Raw genomic sequence first — 19,174 nt, 5'->3', positions numbered from 1 at the left:
AGAGAGGGAGAGACAGAGAGAGAGACAGAGAGGGAGAGATAGAGATAGAGAGAGACAGAGACAGAGACAGAGAGGAAAGAGAGGAGGGAGAGGAGAGACAGACAGAGACAGAGAATGAGAGAGACAGAGAGAAAGACAGGGAAGAGAGGAGAGACAGAGAGGGAAGAGAGGGAAGAGAGGAGAGACAGCTTTAGCCCATCTGCACAACTGAAGTGGGCCATCACTCCTAGATTGCGTCTGGCCCCAGGGCAGCATGAAAGGGAGGCCAGAATTCAGGAGTGGGGAAAGTGGGACACACCTCCAAGCATGATCCCAAGCCCTCTTCTCTGCCCCTGCCCTCCACAGGTACAGCCATGTCACTGCCTGTGGATCCTTTGGGGACAGCACAGCTGAGTCCCGAGGAGCTGGTGAGCCAGACACGGCAAGTGGTCCAAGGACTGGAAGCCTTGAGGGCTGAGCACCGTGGCTTGGCCGGACAACTCCAGGAAGCCTTGGCTGAGGCTGGGGGCAGGCCAGGAGCAGAGACCTTCCCAGGTCTGGACGTGCTAGAGGAGAAGCACCATGCTCTGAGCCAGTCTCTGGAGGCCATTGAGCTAGGACTGGGAGAGGCCCAGGTACGGGGTTTTCTGGTCAGGAGAAAGGGATCAGAGAGGGTCATGGGAATGCGCAGTGGAGTGTGGGCTTCCCTGGAGGGCATGAGGCGCTCCTGAGACATTCCAGGCCTGACACAGCAGTCACCGGGTCTGTGAAGATGGGCGAGGCTGTCCGAAGGTTGCAGGGGACCCAGCTAGTATGTTGGAGAGAGGCTGGGAGGCGGCGGGTCCTCATGGACCATCATGGATGCCTGAAGCTCTGATGCGTCTGAAGGGTGTGGAATGGTTGTGAGGAGCCCCGAGAGACGGAGGAGTGTTGGGAAAGGAGGGGAAGGGGACGGCCCTCAGGGCCTGTTCATCCCTAAGGGATCTGGGAGGATGATGGAAGACAGGAGGCATCTGGGAAATCCAGGGCTCACAGGATGGGCGGGGAATCGCCGTGGCCTGTGGGGTTTGCTGGTGGAACAGGAGGGGTCACAGAACATCGGGGGGGCTCTAGCGTTCCCCAGACGGTAAGGAGCAGTGACCCAGGAAGGTGAGACAGCCCCGGGAGATTCGGATGCGGGAGAGGGAAAGACCCCCAGGAGATGTGAAGGGTGGTTGTGGGACCATCGAGGCGATGTGGGGTTTAGTTATAACAAGAATGTCAGAGACAGACAAAAAGAGATAGGGAGAATTCAGAGGAGAGAAAAGAGGAGAAAGATAAAAGAGAATAAGTGTGAGAGCTCATGTGTGAGTGTGCAAGGGTGTGTGAATGTGAGTGTGCATTGTGAGTGTGTGAGTGTGCGAGGGTGTGTGAATGTGAGTGTGCGAGTGTGTGAGTGTGCGAGGGTGTGTGCATGTGAGTGTGCGAGGGTGTGAGTGTGCGAGGGTGTGTGCATGTGAGTGTGCATTGTGAGTGTGCGAGTGTGTGAGTGTGCGAGGGTGTGTGCATGTGTGAGCCGAGGTTCCCCAGACACTGAGCTGGCAGTCAGGCCCCTTTCCCCACAGGTGCTGCTAGCGCTGTCCACACACGTGGGGGCTCTGGAGGCGGAGAAGCAGCGGCTGCGGGCCCAAGCGCGGCGCCTGGCCCAGGAGAACTCGTGGCTGCAGGAAGAGTTGGAGGAGACCAGGCGGAGGCTGCAGGCCAGCGAGGAGACGGTGGCCCAGCTCGAGGAGGAGAAGAGCCACCTGGAGTTCTTGGGCCAGCTGCGGCGCTATGACCCCTCGGACGATGAGGCCCACCCCGGCGAGGCCAAGGTAGCTCCGGATTCCCTCCACCGCCTCCCCCAGCAGTCCCAAAGCCTCAGATCGGATGCTCGTTTAAGGATGAGGCCGTGGGGTGGGGGACTGGCCCAGGGTCTGAGGCCCCCCCACCATGATCCCCTCCCCCGCTCTCCCCTCGGCTTCCCCCCCTCACGGGTCTCCCCCTCATTCTCCCCCCCAGGAAGAGCCAGAGACCCAGCAGCGCCGAGACAGCCTCACCTCCCTGTTCTCCAACGAGGAGAAGAAAAGTGAGTGTGGGGCGGCGGGCGGGGAGAAGTGGGGGGCCTCGGGCGGGGCAGGGGTGCCCTCTGGGCCTCCGCTATCTCCGCGGGGCCCTTCCGCCCTTTCTCGGGGGGCCCCGCCTTGTCCCTGCTCCCCTCTGCCCTCCCGCAGGCACCGAGGCATTCGGCACGGCGGCTGCCCAGCAAGGGGGCTACGAGATCCCGGCCCGCCTGAGGACGCTGCACAACCTGGTCATCCAGTACGCGGGCCAGGGCCGCTACGAGGTGGCCGTGCCCTTGTGCCGCCAGGCCTTGGCCGACCTGGAGCACACCTCGGGCCACTGCCACCCCGACGTGGCCACCATGCTGAACATCCTGGCCCTGGTGTACCGGTGAGGCCCCCCCCGCCCCTCCCCCGGCCCCCTCCCCCCTTGTCCTCGCGCCCTCCTCCCCCCGGAGACCCCCGCTGAGGCTCTTCCCTGCCCCATGACCTCCCAGGGACCAGAACAAGTACAAAGAGGCCACCGAACTTCTCCAGGATGCCCTGCAGATCCGGGAACAGACCCTGGGGCCCGAGCACCCGGCAGTGAGTAGGGGCCCTCGCCCAGCCCCCTCCCCTTCCCGGGGCTCGGGACCGTCCCCTCCAACCCCCCATTTTACAGGTGGGGAAACTGAGGTCCAAGAGGCGGCCCGATAACGAACTTGTCCTTGCTCCTACGGGGAACGAATGTAAGAGTAGAGCGAAAAGCAGAGTCCGCATTCGAGCGAGTCTCGGAAGACTAGCCTAGCTTTCCTATTCACCCTCTCCGGGGCTCAGTTTCCCCAGATGTAAAATAAGGAGGCCGCTCGGAGGCCCCAGACTTCGCTGAGCCCTCCCTCCCCGCAGGTAGCGGCCACCCTGAACAACCTGGCGGTGCTGTATGGGAAGCGGGGCCGCTACCGGGAGGCAGAGCCCCTCTGCCAGAGGGCCCTGGAGATCCGCGAGAAGGTGGGTCACGCCGGCCGGCCGGGCCCCTGGGGACCCCGAGCTCCCCCCAGCCCCCCCCCCTGTCCCGAGGCCTCCGGAGCTCCCCCCCCGGACGCCGGAGCTCCCCGCTGCCTCCCTCCTCACCGCGGCCCCCATCCCTTTGCAGGTCTTGGGAGCCGACCACCCGGATGTGGCCAAGCAGCTGAACAACTTGGCCTTGCTGTGTCAGAACCAGGGCAAGTTTGAGGAGGTGGAGAAGCACTACGGCCGGGCGCTGGCCATCTACGAGGCCCTGGGCGGCCCCGACGACCCCAACGTGGCCAAGACCAAGAACAACCTGGTGAGGCTCCGGCACGCGTGTGCCCTGATCCGCCACCCCGGCCCTGGGAGCTTCCGGGTCACCTCTCCCTCCTCCCCCCGCAGGCCTCGGCTTACCTGAAGCAGAACAAGTACCAGCAGGCCGAAGAATTGTACAAGGAGATTCTCAGCGGGCAGGATCTCCCGGCCCCCCTGGGTAAGCATTCCGCCCCCCCCACCCCCCTGGGTAAGCCTCCAGCCCCCCCTCCCCCCTGGGTAAGCCTCCAGCCCCCCCTCCCCCCTGGGTAAGCCTCCAGCCCCCCCTCCCCCCTGGGTAAGCCTCCTGCCCCCCCTCCCCCCTGGGTAAGCCTCTTGGCCCCCTGGGTAAGCCTCCTGCCCCCCTGAGTAAGCCTCCGCCCCCCCAGCCCCCCTGGGTAAGCCTCCATCCCCCCCCCCCCCCCCCGTAAGCCTCCACCTCCCAGCCTCCCTGGGTAATCATCCCGCCCCTCCCAGCCCCCCTGGGTAAGCCTCCCACCCTCCCGGCCCCCCTGGGTAAGCATCCTGCCCCCCCCCGCCCCCCTGGGTAAGCCCCTGGCCCCCAGATTGGCTTCTGGCCCAGCCAGGGCCCTTCTGAGCCTCCCTCCTCTCCTCTCCCCCAGAGCACCCCGGCATTTCAGCCTCAGGAGACAAGGAGCACCAGGTAAGCAGTCAAGGATATTCCCCCCCCCCAGGAGCATCCCCGAATGTCTCTGAGCCTCTGTTTCCCCCTCTGTAAAAGGATGAGAATGGGCCGTGTGGCCTCTGAGGGGCCCCTTTGAGCCCTGAATCCCATGAAAGCCCGAGGCCTGGCGGCTCCGGGCAGCACCCAGCTCTCACCCTGCATTTAGGCCCTCCAGCGGAGCACCTCCTTTTCCAAGTTCCGGGAAACCCTCCGCCGAGGAAGCGAGAAGCTGGTGTCTCGCCTGAAGGGCGAGGGATCGTCTGGGTGAGTCCTGACCCTCGGAGGGCCCAGCCTCATCCCCCTCTCCTCCGGGAAGCTGCCCCCCAATTTCTTTAGCATCCTCGGGGTGTCTACCCTCCTGCGCCTCTTTCCTCCCACCCTTCGGGCACCCATCACCAGCCCCAGCCTGTGTTTAGGGTCAGGGAGTGCATTTTTCCCCATTGGAGATGGGGGACCAAGCAAGGGGGTGACACCCTGAGGGCCGTCCCACTTCCCTGCTTGGAACAAGGTTTCCCTGCGTCCGGGCTTGGCCGGGTAGAAGGGGATTCGCAGGCCCTGGAGGGAGTCCAGCTTTGGCTGGATGGTGGCTCGGCAGGGATGTCGTGCCGGGACTCTGAGAGTCTAAAGGGGAGCAGTGAGACGTCGTCACGAGGGCTGCTATTTTTATATGATTTTAAGATTTTTAGAATGTTTTATACACGCTGTTGGGACAATGGAATGATTCTGAAGTCAGAAGACCCGGGTTCAAATCCACTCGGGCCTTTTGTGACTTTGTGGACGTGGTGTCAGTCTGTCATCCTGGGAAGCTCCCCACACCCCTGGGGGACAGTCATCCAAAGCAGTGATGAGGTCGTGGGCAGAGAGGCTGGAAGGCCCAGCCTGGCCCGGAGGACAGAGGCAGCCCTCCGAGGAGTCCATCAGGGCCACAGGCTGGCATGAGGAAGAGCGAGCTCCCCGCCACCCAAGATGGCATCCAAGATGCCCTCAGAGGCATGCTGGGAAATGCCTGCCCTGGCCTGAAAGGCTGGAGCCCTCTTGGGTCCCCGTGAAATCTACTGGGCTGCGTTTTGTTATCTGGGCGAGCTGGGGGACTCCTCACTCCCCTGCTAAGCCGGCCCCAGGCCTCGGGGTTCTCAGGACGTCCGGAGCCCAGAAAGGGGGAGATGAGTGAGACCAGCTGCCCCACAGAAGTCTTAGACGAGGGTGGGGCGATGGGAGGGGGCTGCTGGGATTGGAAGGGGGGGGGACGCCTCGTGCCTGGGCCTGCGGCCCTGCCCTGGAACGGGAGGGAGAGGGCGGTGCCCGAGGGTCGCCGTCTGGCCCGATGCCCTGATTTTACAGGGGGGGAGACGGAGGCCAAAGCGAGGTACGTGATCTGGGCGGCTCCTGAAGGCTAGATGAAGGGCCTTCCATAGGGAAGCCTCCAGGCGGGCGTCTGAGCCAAGCGCTTCAGAAGCGGATTTAGGTGGCCGGCGAAGGGCCTCTCCCTTTCCTGGCTCCTCCGGCTGGGCCTCTGGGAACAGACAGGAGGGGCTTCTGGGAAGGCGCTTGGGCGCCGGCTCTGCCCACCGCTCTGAGGAGGGATTCCAGGATTGACACAGCGGGGAGGGCACGGCCCGGGGAGCTGAGCGAGCCGGAGCCTCCGAGGTCGGGAGTGAGGGCTCCGTCGTGGGCAGTATTCCAGCAGAGCCCGCTCCCTCCCGCATCAAATGCCGTCAGGTCGGGCAGAGGAGGGCAAAAAGGCGGGCTCCGGCCTCAGGGTGGCCATCCCCGGGCAGGGACGGCGTGGCCCGAGCCCCTGTGGCAGCAGGAGGCAGGCAGGGCAGACCGCAGGCCCATTGGTTGGGGGGGCGACGGATGCCGATGAAGCTAGAGTCCCCGACACTGCCCGGCCAGGTGACCCTGAGCCAGTCATTGGCTGGCTAGCGTCAGTCCTAAGACAGGAGAGGCCCGGGCTCCCCCTCAATGTTGGCCTCTCCCACAGGATGAAGCGGGCCATATCTCTGAGCGTGCTCAATACCGAGGTCTCCAAGGCCAGCAGGTTCCAGGTAAGGGGACCAAGCCAGGGTCTCTGGGAGAAGGCCGCAGAGGACGGGGAGGCAGAGGGACAGATGAGCCGCTCCAGGCTGGGGCTCTCCCCTAAGAGCCGTCTCGTCCCCCAGCTCCCGGGTAGCCAGCTGGGCCAGATGAGAGCCCTGAGCACCAGCACGCAGGACCTGGGCTTCTCGCAGAACCAGCACTAGCACCGGCCGGCCCACAGAAGCTCCTCGGGACGTGCTGGGGGGGCGTCATGGGCCCTTCTTCACCCCCCGCCCCGTCCCTCCTCTGGCTGTATTTATTGTATTTATACCCAATGAGGTGTCCCCCCCAGGCTGAAGCATTGGAGATAAACCAGCCAACCCCCCCCCAGCTCTGTGTGCATTCTTGGGGGGCCTCCGTTTCCCCATCCCTTGGCCAGCTCTGACATCCAGAAGGGGCCACCATGGCACGTATCGGGGCGAGGAACACCTAGAACCCCCAGATTCATCTAGAACAGACTCTGGAACTCGCCTAGAGAACAAGAGCAAGAGAGGACAGGGAGGGCGAGCAATAGAGCACTCGGCCATGTTCAGGGTGCTGGACAGCCTCTTGGCTTGGACTTAGAAGCCCTGGGTTCAAATCCCCCTTTCCCACGTAGTCAGGTGGGACCAGACGGCCTGTGTGAGGGCTTGAGAACAATCCCTTCCCTCCTGGGCCTCGGTTTCCTCAGATGTCTGACGGGGCTGGGCCAGCCCTCTTAGAAGCACCTTTCAGGGGATAGTTTTGTTTCTGATTCTTGGTGCCAAGGTGGCTTTTATTGAATAAAATGTATACAGCAGGCCATTGGGCCCATCGCAGGGACCATGGCGTCTGCAGCAAAATGGCAGCTTCCCCGGCCTGCTCCACAACGAAGTCCCGCTCCTTCTGAGCTCAGGATGTAGATCCTCAGAGGGGCTGTGATTATCCCCACTCCACAGGTGAAGGGACGGAGGCCCAGAGGCCAGGGCCACCCAGCTTGGCAGCCCTGGAGGGGAGACGAATCTTCAAAACGCAGCCTTTATTACCCCCAGGCTGCCTCTCCCAGCACGTCACCCCACAAGTCACAGCTGCTGGGCGATCTGCTCGATGCGGCGGAGGGTCTCTTCAGACTGCAGCTGCTCCAAGCTCAGCAGAGACAGGCCCAGCTGGTCCTCCTAGGGGCAGAGCAGGGGGAGCAAGGTCAGTCCCAGGCAGCATCCTCCCATGGGGCCCTGGATCGGCCCCTAGTTCTGGGCCTCAGTTTACCCCCTTTGTAAGGCAAGGGTCCTCTGGGGTCCTTCCTGGTGTCTGCCTTATAGATGTGGCCCAGAACCCTCCCAAACTCTGAAGCCACAGGACAATCGGTAGCCTGGAGGCAAGGAAGGCCTCCCCTGGCAAAAAAGTGGGGCCTCCCTCACCCAGCCTCCAGCCTGCACCACAGGGGCTCTGGAGGAAGGAGAAGCAAAGGGGACCCTGAGGACAGCCCAGGCAAAGACAAGCACAAACAGAATTGGGATGGGGAGGCCAAGAGGGCTTCATGGAAAGGGAAGAGGCCGAGGACTAACATTTCCAGAGGCCCAGTGCCTCCCTGCCCCTGTTTCACGCCCCTGGCATCTAGAGGGCGGCTGATGGTCAGAAGGAAACAAGGGCTGCCCACCAAGTTCGAAAAAGGAGAAATCACAGGGGGCTTCCTAGAGATAGTGGAGCAGAGGAAGGAAGCTAAAGCCAGGGGAAACTGGGAGAGCTCACCCTGTGGAAGGGCTGGGCCATCTGCCTCAGGAAGTACTTGGCCACCTGCACCCCCTCATCCACAGTCAGGTTGAGATTTGCGTCAGTGAGGTGCTCCTGAATCCAGCGGGGGAGCTTCCCTCGCTTGTCAGCCCGGGCGAAGCGCTGTGGGGAGAGGAGGAGGGTCATGGGGGGCCCCCAGAGACCAGGGCGAGCAGGGGGCTCCCATGGTGCCCTGACCACAGTCTGCCCACCTTGTCGGCAAAGACCATGAGCCCGTAGTCAGTTTTGCCCCGGATGGCCCGGCCCACACACTGTGCTGCATGCCGCATCGCATCAAAGGTCAGGAAATCATTCTCTCGGATCTGGAACTGGTCCCGAAGGAACTCCAGGCGGGCCTGTGGGGGAATATGGGGCTGCTAGTGAGGAACCAATCCTGTGCTCATCCACCCCAGGTAGGATGGCCTCCTGGCCAGGCCTCCAGCTGAGAATTAGGAGGCTGGGCCCGGGCCCCTGATGCCCTCAGTTTTCCCATCTGTAAAATAAGGGACCTACACAGCATCTAAGGATACTCCCCACCCAGATTCCATGTCTCAAGAGTTCCCAGGCTCCTCCAGCCCCGGCCCTGGCACCACCATTCTGAGGTCCCTCTTGGCCCTGACCTGTTTGTTCTGTTTCAGCCCTAACCTTCTCTGTTCTAGCTTTGTGCACAGCCCTGATGGCCCCTGTGGTGAGGACCATCCCAGCACTGGGTTTCTGGTTTGTGCTCAGCTGTTCAGCAGTCTGTGATTTCAGCTCCCTCCCAGCCTTCCAGCCTTCCAGCCTCCCCATAGCTGGGCCTCACCTTGAGGATGCGGCTTTGGGTGTAGACATAGGGGACACCAAACATGATGACGGCCCGGCCATAGTGGTGGACTGGAGCAGGGGGAATGGCGCCACCAGGGAGAAGAGCAATGCAGGTGGCAGATGGGACAGGCAGACACCCCAGGCCCTGCCTGCCCCAACCACGGGATCCCCTGGGCCCCTCCTGCCCCAACAATGGGCTGCCCCCAGCCTGCTGGTCTGCACCCAATGAGGGTGGAGTGGGTGAAGCCCAGAGAGGGCTGCAAACCTCTGCCCACCCCTGCCTTCCCCACCCTGACCCCTGACTCACCGAAGTCGATACCCTCGGACACTTTGCCCCTAGCCACAGACAGTAGGATGGCACCCCGGCCATTCTCACAGGCCTGCGGATTGGGGAGGGACAGTCAGTTCTGCGCCACCCCAACCCCCACCCCGACCCCCCAGGTCACTGAGTGCATCAGGGCTTTCAAGAAGGAATGACCTCAAAGGCAATCAAGGCTGACCCCATCCAGGGAAGTGACTTAGCCAGGGTCACTCAGCAAAGAAAGAGGCCCCCAAGCCATCACCTACCTCCTGGTACTTCTCCAGAGCCACGCTGGTCTCTGCTCCATCCTGCGTCTCAATGAACAGAAGCTTATTCCTCTGAATGTTCTCCAGGATGCCCTGGGCAGGGGGGACAGTGGGCAGTGCTTGGCATCATGTGGGGGGCTGTGCCTTGGGGGGGGACAAAGCAGAAGCCCCCAAGCCTAGGTCCAAAGCTCACCTGCTCATACCAGGCAGCCACGGTGCTCTCCATGTACTGGTAGCTGGTGAAGAAGGCAACAATGCCATCGGGCACCACAGCGGACATCTCCAGGAGCAAGTTCCCATAATTGCGGATGACAGCTGGGGGAGATGGATGATCCTGGGGCTCAGGGATCCACGGGGCCTGCCCAGCCCCTCTCTCACCCCAATCCCCTCTGGGGGGGTCAAACCCTTCCCACTCCCTGTCTCACTGTGGGAGGGTCAGAGCTGGGCCTTCTCCCAGTCAGAGCCAGCTTTGGCCCCGTCCCCATCTCCCATCACCCCTCAGAGTCAGGGTCCCCAGTGCCCTGCCCAGGTGCCCACAATGAGGACGTACCTATATCCTCTCGGGTCTCAAACTTGGAGCTGATGGCCACCTGGTCATTGCCCCGGCCAACAATCTGGAAAAACAGAGAGGGACGGCTTGATGGGGCCATAGACTGAGGGCCAGACAGTCCCCATTTTACAGAAGCAGAAACTGAGGCTCAGATGTGCTAACCCACAGCTCCCAGGGCAGCTGGGGATCACAGGGTCTGGGTGGGGGACTCGGTAATGGTGAGGGATGGGGAGGCAGGGGGGTCCTCTCAGAGGCTTACCATGGGGCAGAGGCAGACCCTGGCCAGGGTCATAGTGAAGGTGGCCATGGTGACTGGGTGGAAGTCCAGTATTTTGGGATAGATCTCCAAAGGGGACAGCGTCTAGGCAGAGGGAGACAGATGTTAGAGCTTCACCCGAAGGGGCCAGGGGGGAGGTGCGGGTACTCTGGGGGGTTTGGATAAGGATGGCAAGGAAGGAGGGGGTGATGGGCAGAGGACAGAGGACTAGGGAGGGCTTTGCAGGACTGGAGAATTGATCATAGGTGGGTGCCCAGCCCTGTGCTAACCAAACGGGGAGACTGCGGAGCACACACACTGTCTGCCCTCTCTGCTGGGGGGACAACATGGATGGAGGTGGATAAATCTGACGAGGGGAGGGGCTGCAGATGGGAGAAGGAGCGAGTGCATTCCAGACAGAGGGGATAGAGGGCGGGTTTGAGGGAGCATGAGGCCAGTGCAGGAGGGGGAGACGGGGGTGCTAGACTGGAAGGATGGGCTGGGGTCAGGCCAGACAGAGAAGATCATCCCTGATCCTGGAGATAATGGGGAGCCAGTGAAGGGCATTGTGGCCAACAGGCAGAGGCTGGGGCCATGGTCCAGGCAAGAGCCCAGAGGCCTATGGGACAGGGAAGCTACAATCTCCCCAGAGGATGTACTTCCTCACGGAGGCTCCAGGGCAGTGGAGAGAACCCCAGGGGGAAGCTGGGGGTGAGGGAGCCTGGCCACAGAGAGGAACAAGAGGAGGAGGAGATCCAGAGGGCCAGGGCTGAGGTTCGGGAGCCTGGGGAAAAGAGGGGGCCAGCAAGACAGGCTGGAGCAGTGCCTGGCACATGGCGGCCCCCCACTCAATGCTGGTTGCCTTGGCCTGACTGAGGGCTACGAGGGCTCGTGGGGCGACTTGCTCCCTCACAGGTCTGAGGGGCAATAAAGAGCTATTAGGGGGTGAGGAAAGGCCTGCAGGGCAACAGGCTGGGGCTCAGGTAAAGCGGATGGCTGGGGGGGACTTGAGGGCTGCAGGGGCTCACAGAACCAGAGAGAAGCCTCGGCGCTCCCAGGGAGGAATAGGAAATAAGGACCAAGGGAAGGATTTGTGGGGCCAAATGGAGAACTAAGGGCCGAGGCCTGTTGGGGGCTACTAGGAGGTGACCTGAAGGCAGCGGGGAGACACCGGAGGGGGAGCAGAGCAATGGCAGGGGTCAGACGTGGGGAGCTCTAGGGAGGGATGAGAAAACAGCGAGCCCTGACATCTAGAGGAGGGGACTGAGCAGGCCAAGGCCATTAGCAAGGAGAGGGGTCAGGGAGAAGAACCAAGAGAGCCGGCATCGAGCACGGTCCATGTTCCCTCCCCTGACCCTCACAACCCACCAGAGGTGGGCGCTCCTATCAGCCTCATTTTACCGATGAGGAACAATGAGGCCCAGAGGTGCTGAGGGGGGTCATGGGAGAATGACTCCTCAGAAGGTGGAGAGGGCCGGGGGGAGCCAGCCGTGAGGGGGGGCTTACCCCTGACGTGATGATCACAGACTGAAAACGCTCAAACACAGGTTTGATGGCCAGGGAGGCATCCATGCAGCTGGTGAGGGAGGGGGGGAAAGAGGTCAAATGGAGTCTGGGGGAAGCAGGGAAGGAGGGAAGGGGGGAAGGGGGGAGCCTCACCTGAAATGTAGGACGGGGTTGGCAATGGTCGGGGTCCTCTCGTCGAAGGGTTCGATGATAATGGTGAAGCCTGATGCCAGGGAGGGCAGGGTGAGGTGCTGGGACCCCTTCCTCCCCTAAAGGAGGGGGCTCCCCCTGAGGGGGAAGGAGGGATCCCAGAAAGAACCTCCAGAGAGGGAAACTGAGGCCTGGAGAGGGGACTTGACTTGGCACACCACAGAGCCAGGGCCCAGAAGCCCAGCTCCCCCATACTGGACACACACCCAGAGCTCTTCCCTCCCTCCCTCCCTGTATCTCCCTCCATCCATCCATCACAGGCCTGCCCTGATTCCCAGGGGCTAATCTCCAGGGATTAGGGTGAGCAGATGGGAGATGGGCAGCCACGTCCTGATGGGGAGGAGGGGACACATCCTCCCCCATCTCTGCCACCCTCCTACGGATTCAGAACAGCCAGGCCCCTAAGCACCCCAACTATGGTGTGACAGTACAGGGCCCCCCAAATGTCAGGGCTGGGAGGGCCATGGAAGATTTGTAGAAGGGGAAACTGAGGCCCCCAGAAAAGGATTTACCCAAGGTCACACAGCCCGGGCCTCCCTCCAGGGCCAGAGAGAGGGCTCACCTCGGGAGTAGGTGCTGACCAGGGTGGCAAAATTTGAGAGGAGGGTGAGCGGGGAGAAGTCTGCCAAGTCTGCGATCTCGAGTGTGTGAAGTAGCGACCTCAGCCGCTCAGCGCAGAACCTACAAGCAGGGGTCAGGCCCGGTTAGGGTCAGGTCTGTGCAGGGAGGGTAAGAGGTGGAGGGAGATACGAGAGAGAGAGGGGGAATGGCTGGTCTCAGGGGGGCCGGAAGCATCCACTGGGGTCAGTAGGGTGAAATGGCCTGAAGGTGAGGTAGGGGAGCGACAGATGGCCAGGTTTGGGGGAACCCCTGAATCTTAGCACCACGAACCAGAGGCCGGCTAGTCCAGCCTTCTCTTTGCGCAGAAGGAAACTTAGAGAAAGGAGATGGCCAGAGCAGGGGCTGGATACTTCTAAGGGGACATGGAGACCCAAAGGGCCTGGGGGGGAGAGGTCTGAGGCCGGGAGCCGCAGGGCTCACCGCAATGGCTTGCGCTGGATGCAGACACGATGGGCCAGGCCCCCCAGGAAGGCCGGTGGGCTCTCCTGGACCACATGCTGGGTCCGCAGACGCCATTTGACATATTCCAGCAGGCGCCGGAGGAAGCCCAGGAAATGCTCAGCTGTTCGGATGGAGCCGGGGACCGCCTCTATGGTTTGGGGCAAGAAAGGGAGTGACACACCACACCCCCATCACTATTGGCTGCAGACCCCTGTCCAGCTGGCTCCTGGACACAGCTAGAGAGCCGGACAGGCCTCATAGACCTAACCTCCCACCATACACGGGCAGCCAAAGGCCACTTGGAGGCTTTTGGCCAGATGACAACTGGGGGAAGGAAATGACTTTATATTGACTGAGCTCAGAGGGACTTTAGAGACAACTAGGTCACCTACTTAATTTGACAGAAAGGGAAACTGAGGCCCCAGGGAGGGATCTGCCCAACATGCAGACCTGGGAAGAACCCAGGCCCTCTACTCTGGCCCTGGGCCTCCTCCTGCCCTCACCACCTCTCTGCATCTCCAGCTGAGTTCAGGAGGGTCAGCAGAGCCCCAGGCCCTCTCCTCACCCTGTAATACTTCATCTGGAAGGACTGGGTTGGCCAGGTGGGCATCTGTCTCCCGGGCAACACTGGCCTCCCGAAGCCCCTCCACTAGGCGGCGGTATTCTTCCCGTAAGCGTTTCTCATCAGTCTCCTTGATCCTGAAGAGGGAGCCCAAAAGAATTGGAGGGTTAAGAGTGAAGATCTGGAAGCTGAGGCTGATGCCTGGTCTCTACCCAGACTGGCAGTTTGGGCCAGGCTTCTTCCCTAGCCAGTGAGAACTTAGACAAGTCCCTTCCCCTCCTGACACCCCATTAGGGTCACTAAGAGTTCCCACAGCCCCACACACACTTGTGAACCGTGCGCTGCAGCGTCTCCAAGTTGTTCTGGCATCGGTCCAGGGTCCGGCGGGTCAGATTCACACTCATTGAGTCGATGCATACGTTGTCTGAAGGACAAAAGATCAGAGTAGGAGTCACCAGTGGGGGGAAAGGGTGGTTGGTGGGTTAAGAGGCATCCCCAACCAGCTCATGAACTTACCAATGTTGTGGGCCTCGTCAAAAACAACCACGGCTTTCCGAGCCAGCTCTTTGGAAACAAGGTCAGCAATCTTTGGGTCCAGAAGGTAGTGATAGCTATAGACGATCACATTGGCATGAAGAATCTAGGGAAGGGCAAGAAGGAACTGTGGGAGGGGGAGAAGTAACAGGTGCAGGGCCCCTTCTGCCTCTGACATACCCTGAAGGTCCTACCTGGCCCTAATGTTCCAGGATATTCTATCTTCTAAGCTTCTTCTCACTGGACATCCCCTGATCTGAGGTCCTACCTGGCCCTAATGTTGCAGGATATTCTATCTTCTAAGCTTCTCACTGGACATTCCCTGATCTGAGGTCCTACCTGGCCCTAATGTTCCAGGATATTCTATCTTCTAAGCTTCTTCTCACTGGACATTTCCTGATCTGAGGTCCTACCTGGCCCCAATGTTCCAGGATATTCCATCTTCTAAGCTTCTTCTCACTGGACATTCCCTGATCTGAGGTCCTGCCCAGCCCTAATGTTCTAGGTAAGTGTTGGCAAAGACATGGCACTTGTGTAGATTCGGCACTCAGGGAGCTGCTCCATTCCTCCTCTTCCCAATGTCCAAGGACATTTTTTGTATTCCCTGCTCAGGACAAGCACCTCCTCCCTCAATTCTCTAGGTAATGCAGGGGCTCACAGACAGCCTGAATTTGCCTTCTGGGCACTCAAACTAAGGGGGGGGGGCGGCGCTCACCAAAGCTGTTCTAGGATATTCTGTCTTCTAAGCTTCCTCCCACCTGACATTCCCTGATCTAAAGACCCTCCCATATAACATTCCATGTACCTAACCCCCACCCCCACCTCCACAGCACTGACTCAGACACACACGGATCCTTACTGAGTATCGGGCCAGGAAGTATGGACACCAGCCTTTCTGTCGTCCAAAAGCCTTCAGATCATCCAGGTTGTATATGCCCCAGGGAATGGGCATTTGGCGACCTTGGGCATCAAACTCCTAGGTGGAGGAGGTTTCCATGAGTGCAGGGCTTGGCCTCCCTCCCAGTCAGGGGCCACCCCCCAACCCTGCTCTCCAGCCCTAGGCACCTCATAGAATCGGCAGTGAGGGACACTGGAGTCCTGCTGGCGCTGGGCCCGCACATAAGAAGCTGTCAGGCTATGACACTTTCCATCCACATCCTTCCCAAACCTCAAGGGGGTCACCTGTAAGGGAACACAAGAAGAAAGCCTGAGCCCTCTTTCCCCAGCCCTGGGGATGCAAGGCTCACCCTAATTTCTAGACTTTCTTGAAGGTCTTTCATTTCTGCCATCACACCCTATGGGCTGTGGCCTCCAGACTTCTCAGCTTCTGTCATCTCTTTCTTACTCTCACTCTCCTCCTCCTCCAGGCCAAGCTTCCAGATTCATGATCCAGCACCCTGACTTGGAACCTTATCCCTCCCCTGCTCATGGACCTTCTTGGACTCCCCAGTGATTGGGCCTAGGGACAGAGACAGTAGGACGTAGAGAGAGAAGAAAGAACCCTTAGATCTTAGAATGTCCTTAGGGTCCTTAGAACAGGGAATGTCAGAGACTGGAATGCTACAGTTGGACAGAACCTTAGAAGACAGATCAGACTCCTTAGAAATTGTCTCATCCCATCTTCTTGATTTTACAGATGGGATAATTGAGACCCAAAGTGAGGAACCCACTTGCCCAAAGTGATCCAGTGGAAGCAGAATCCAAACCCTGTAGCCTCTTCTCCCTGTCCCATCCCAGGGGCTCAGGGTCCCTCACCTCAGGGTGAATACACAGATTCTTCCGTGAGCTCAAGGCCAGGCCCAGGAAAGGAACCTTCTCTCCTTCCTGCTTTTCAAAGGAGTTCATCAGCTTCCTGAGCTCTTCTATCACCTAGCTCAGAGAAAGAGAAAGGAAAGAAGGGGTGGTCAATGTTCTCCCTTACCATCCTCTTCCAGCCAGCCCTGGGATTCCTCTGTTCCCTCTGTCCCCCCCTGACCTCTGCCCATCCTAGGGGTCATGACCTGACTCCCCAGACCCTTAATTCACTCCTAGCAACAGGGATGGGCCAAACCAGATCATCCCCATTCCCTGGGCCCAGGGCCCCAGACTAAAGGTCAAGAGGAGAGAACTGATCCCCTGATTACAGCCATGAGACCCACCTTCTCAATCTCTGGGACAGTCCTGGAGCAATAGATGAGCTTGGTCACTTCCAGGGGGTGAACCTGTCCATGGATTATGGAGTAGGAGAATGGTGAGCCCAGGGTCAGGATAGGTCCATTCCCCAGCCCTGTCCCCCAATTCCCATCCCCCCCATTCCCCTCCCCCACTTCAAGCCCAAGTCCTGCCTCACCCGCTGGTATGCCACGATTAAGGCCAGGAGGGAGATAGTCTTGCCAGTGCCTGAGGGCATCTCAAGGACTCCATGACCCTGTATGTGCCCACCCCCCCCAAGAAACATTTAACATTATCATCTTTAAAATCCTTACCTTCTATCTCAATACCAATTCTAAGACAGAAGAGCAGTAAGAGCTAGGAATTGGGGTTAAGTGACTTAAGAAGCCTCTAAGGCTAGATTTGAACACAGATCCTCCCAACTCCAGGCCTGGTGTTCTATCTATGTTACTTTGTTGCGCCGAACATTATCATCTTACAAAAATAAATGTTTGGATCTGAGTAGGATGAAATGTTACAAGTTAAGAATCAAAAGCTCAGAATCACAGGCAGCTTGAAGGAAAGAAACATTTATTGAGCACCTACTATGTGCAAGGCATTTTATAGATATGATCTCCTTTGAGGTAAATGCTGCTATAATCCCCAGGTATCTAAGGGGCACAACTGTGCACCAGGAAGTAGGCCTGGAGTCAGGAGAAACCTGAATTCAAATTCAGCTTCAGATATTTAGTAGCTGTATAACTCTGGCAAGTCACTTAGTTGTTGTCTGCCTCAGTTTCCTCACCTATAAAATAAGGATCATAATAGCACCTACCTTGTAGGGTTCTTTTAAGAATCCAATGAGATTATAACAGGCTTAGCATAGTGTCTGGCACATAGTAGGCACTATTTAAATTGCTTATTCTTTCCATTTTACAGATGAGGAAACAGAGTCCAACAAATGGTTAAGTGACTTTCCCAGAGTCACAGAGCCAGTAAGTGTCTGCGGCTGGATCTGAATTTGGGTCTCCTTGACTCCAAGCCCAGAGCTCCAACCACTGTGCCTAGAAGCTGCTCTTAGAGAGCATCTGGCCCAGGAGGTGCCCAAGCCCACCCTGGCAGGCTGGGGAAGCCTATGGACCATTCTCAGAACAAAGCGTGTAAATGCATAAAATAAAAATATTTAGGTTTACAAAGGAGACTGAGGGGCAGGGCAGAGACAGGATGTGAGGGGAAGAGGGCTGATACCTTGGCATCCAGGGTCCGCTTGAGCTCCAGCATATAGGAGAACTGCTCAGGGTAGATGTAGTCATAAGGGAAGTGGACCAGGAGCCCATCCACATTCAGCCTGAGTGGTGGGAGAGGGAAAGGCTGGTATCCGTGACCAAGGTCCTCCCCCGAGCCTCCCTCTTAGAGGGTTTAAATCAAAGGCTCCAGCCTTCACCAGCTAGTCCAGGCCACTACCCAGGGGTCTATTACGGGCCCCACCTTGTCCCGCCAGCTTGCGCTAGCCTTCTCTGTAACCAAGGCACTGTCCATCACTCTGTCCTCCTTGACACTCTTCTCTCTGTTTGCAGGATTCTCTCTCTCTGACCATGAGTGTCATCTGGGGCTCTTCTTGGCCCTCTTCTCCTGTCCCCCCACTACACTTGGTCACCTCATCAGCTCCCAGGAATTTAATGGCCATCTCTCTACTGAGGACTCTCTAATCTCCCTTTCCTGCCCTGATCTCCCTGCTGCCCCCCATCTTGAATCCCCAACACCCTTTCAGCCATCTCCAGCTGGAGGATGGAGGGCCCATGAACATCTAGAACTCAACAAGTCCAAAACTGAATTCTGGGGCAACACTGAGGTCCTAGGGCTCCTGGGGCCCCCTCCCTTCCATCCAAGCTCTTCCCAAAGTCAGTTTCCCTTAGATGCTCCCTCAAGCCTGCCCCCTGACCAGCCGACCCCTCCTGCAGACCATCATCTCCTGGCCCCTGGCTTACTGCCATGGCTGCTGGGAGGGGAGGGGGGGTGTCTGTCCGCCTCAAGTCTCTCCCCAAGATGGATTTCTGACCATGTCTCCCTTCTCAGAAAACTTCAGAGGCTCCCCATGGCCTCCAGGATCTAATACGAAGTGCTCTTTGGGCCTTCGGCAACTTCAACCTCCCCCTCCTCCCTTTCCAGTCTTCCTCTGCCCCTATCCTGATTCTCGAACCCGTTAACCCTGGCCACAAACAAACCCCTCCACCTCCTAACTCCGAGAGTTCTCTCTGGCTGGCTGTGCCCCCAGCTACTGCCTTCCCCGGCTTCCTAGAAGTCCCGATTAAAAGGCCCCCTCCTACAGAAAGCCCTCCCGGCCCCTCCTGGGACCATGGCCTTGATTCCTACCGAGCCCGTCCATGGGCGCCTAATACATGCTCACTGGTCGGCTGCGGTTCCTCCTCCAGGACCCCAGTGATCCCTAAACTGGCATGCCGACGACTCTCCCACCGGCCCCCTCGCCCTCACTCAATCTCCAGCTAGGCGAAGCCTCGAGGCCCCTCAAGTCCCATACCCCCATTTTGCAGAGGAGGAAACTGAGACGGACAGGAGTGAATGACTTGCCCAGGGTAAACCGGCTAGTAAGTTTCAAAAGGTCCTGCTTGAACCCAGGCTTCCCCAACTCCAGATCCAGCGCCCTGCCCACCACGCCACCTGGCTGCCCCACCCAGAGGTCCCCCCACTTTTCTGGGCCCCCTCCCCGGAGCCCCCCTCCTGCGCCCTTCAGGGAGCCCCCACGCGCGCCGTCCCCTCCTACTTCATGGCGGTGTCCACAATGTTCCAAAGGCGCGGCCCCGCCCCCTTATGAATATAGGAACCGAGCCGGAGAGAGATCCGGAGTTTTCTCTTCTCATTGGCTAAACGCGCGCAGACTCCCCACCTGGGGAGACTCGGTCGGGGCGGAGGGATGAAGGCGCATGCGCAGCAGCCGTGATGAGGCGGGGAGAGGAAAAGAACTCGTTTGCAGCACCGGCAGTCATCCTTAATCGCTCCCGACTACAGCACAGGCGAGATAGGAAGAGAGAAGACCGATTGAATCGATCGTCATTCATTCTTGCCCTAGTTTGGATTCCTAGCCCTTAGGTCCTAGAAGGTCAGAGTTGGGGGAACCATAGAG

The 19,174-nt window shown here is 59.4% G+C and overlaps 2 protein-coding genes across 6 annotated transcripts in view; one reads left to right on the top strand and one right to left on the bottom strand.

Annotated features, from left to right (window-relative positions):
* KLC3 (kinesin light chain 3) overlaps positions 1–6,453 on the top strand; it is a 16,366-nt gene extending 9,913 nt beyond the window's left edge. For all 3 annotated transcript variants that reach the window (XM_056796351.1, XM_056796352.1, XM_056796350.1), the window contains 12 exons: positions 346–614; positions 1,584–1,832; positions 2,020–2,086; positions 2,232–2,451; positions 2,558–2,645; positions 2,946–3,047; positions 3,193–3,366; positions 3,450–3,540; positions 3,983–4,023; positions 4,211–4,308; positions 6,029–6,092; positions 6,207–6,453. In XM_056796351.1, the coding sequence (XP_056652329.1) occupies positions 354–614; positions 1,584–1,832; positions 2,020–2,086; positions 2,232–2,451; positions 2,558–2,645; positions 2,946–3,047; positions 3,193–3,366; positions 3,450–3,540; positions 3,983–4,023; positions 4,211–4,308; positions 6,029–6,092; positions 6,207–6,287 (1,536 nt within the window). In that variant the 5' untranslated portion in view covers positions 346–353 and the 3' untranslated portion in view covers positions 6,288–6,453. The remainder of the gene's footprint in view (positions 1–345; positions 615–1,583; positions 1,833–2,019; positions 2,087–2,231; positions 2,452–2,557; positions 2,646–2,945; positions 3,048–3,192; positions 3,367–3,449; positions 3,541–3,982; positions 4,024–4,210; positions 4,309–6,028; positions 6,093–6,206) is intronic.
* A 391-nt stretch (positions 6,454–6,844) lies between these two features.
* ERCC2 (ERCC excision repair 2, TFIIH core complex helicase subunit) lies at positions 6,845–18,985 on the bottom strand. 3 transcript variants are annotated; one of them, XM_007492148.3, is made up of 23 exons: positions 18,815–18,985; positions 17,281–17,380; positions 16,232–16,309; positions 16,041–16,103; positions 15,658–15,771; positions 14,968–15,084; positions 14,762–14,878; positions 13,885–14,008; positions 13,696–13,792; positions 13,372–13,505; positions 12,786–12,954; positions 12,307–12,425; positions 11,688–11,757; positions 11,535–11,604; positions 10,032–10,133; positions 9,773–9,836; positions 9,416–9,537; positions 9,223–9,315; positions 8,963–9,035; positions 8,654–8,724; positions 8,064–8,207; positions 7,831–7,974; positions 6,845–7,256 (listed from the first exon to the last, which is right to left on the bottom strand). In XM_007492148.3, exons 1-23 carry the CDS (start codon positions 18,817–18,819, stop codon positions 7,164–7,166), a joined length of 2,283 nt encoding a protein of 760 aa, XP_007492210.1. In that variant the 5' UTR covers positions 18,820–18,985; the 3' UTR covers positions 6,845–7,163. The 3 variants fall into 3 exon arrangements, with proteins under 3 accessions (XP_007492210.1, XP_056652327.1, XP_056652326.1); XM_056796349.1 differs by lacking the exon at positions 18,815–18,985 and adding an exon at positions 18,406–18,730; XM_056796348.1 differs by lacking the exon at positions 18,815–18,985 and adding an exon at positions 17,521–18,381.
* Positions 18,986–19,174: the final 189 nt, after the last annotated feature.

Source organism: Monodelphis domestica, chromosome 4, assembly GCF_027887165.1.
Source record: "Monodelphis domestica isolate mMonDom1 chromosome 4, mMonDom1.pri, whole genome shotgun sequence".
Taxonomy (NCBI): Eukaryota; Metazoa; Chordata; class Mammalia; order Didelphimorphia; family Didelphidae; genus Monodelphis; species Monodelphis domestica.
This window is presented reverse-complemented; position numbering and strand designations above follow the sequence as displayed.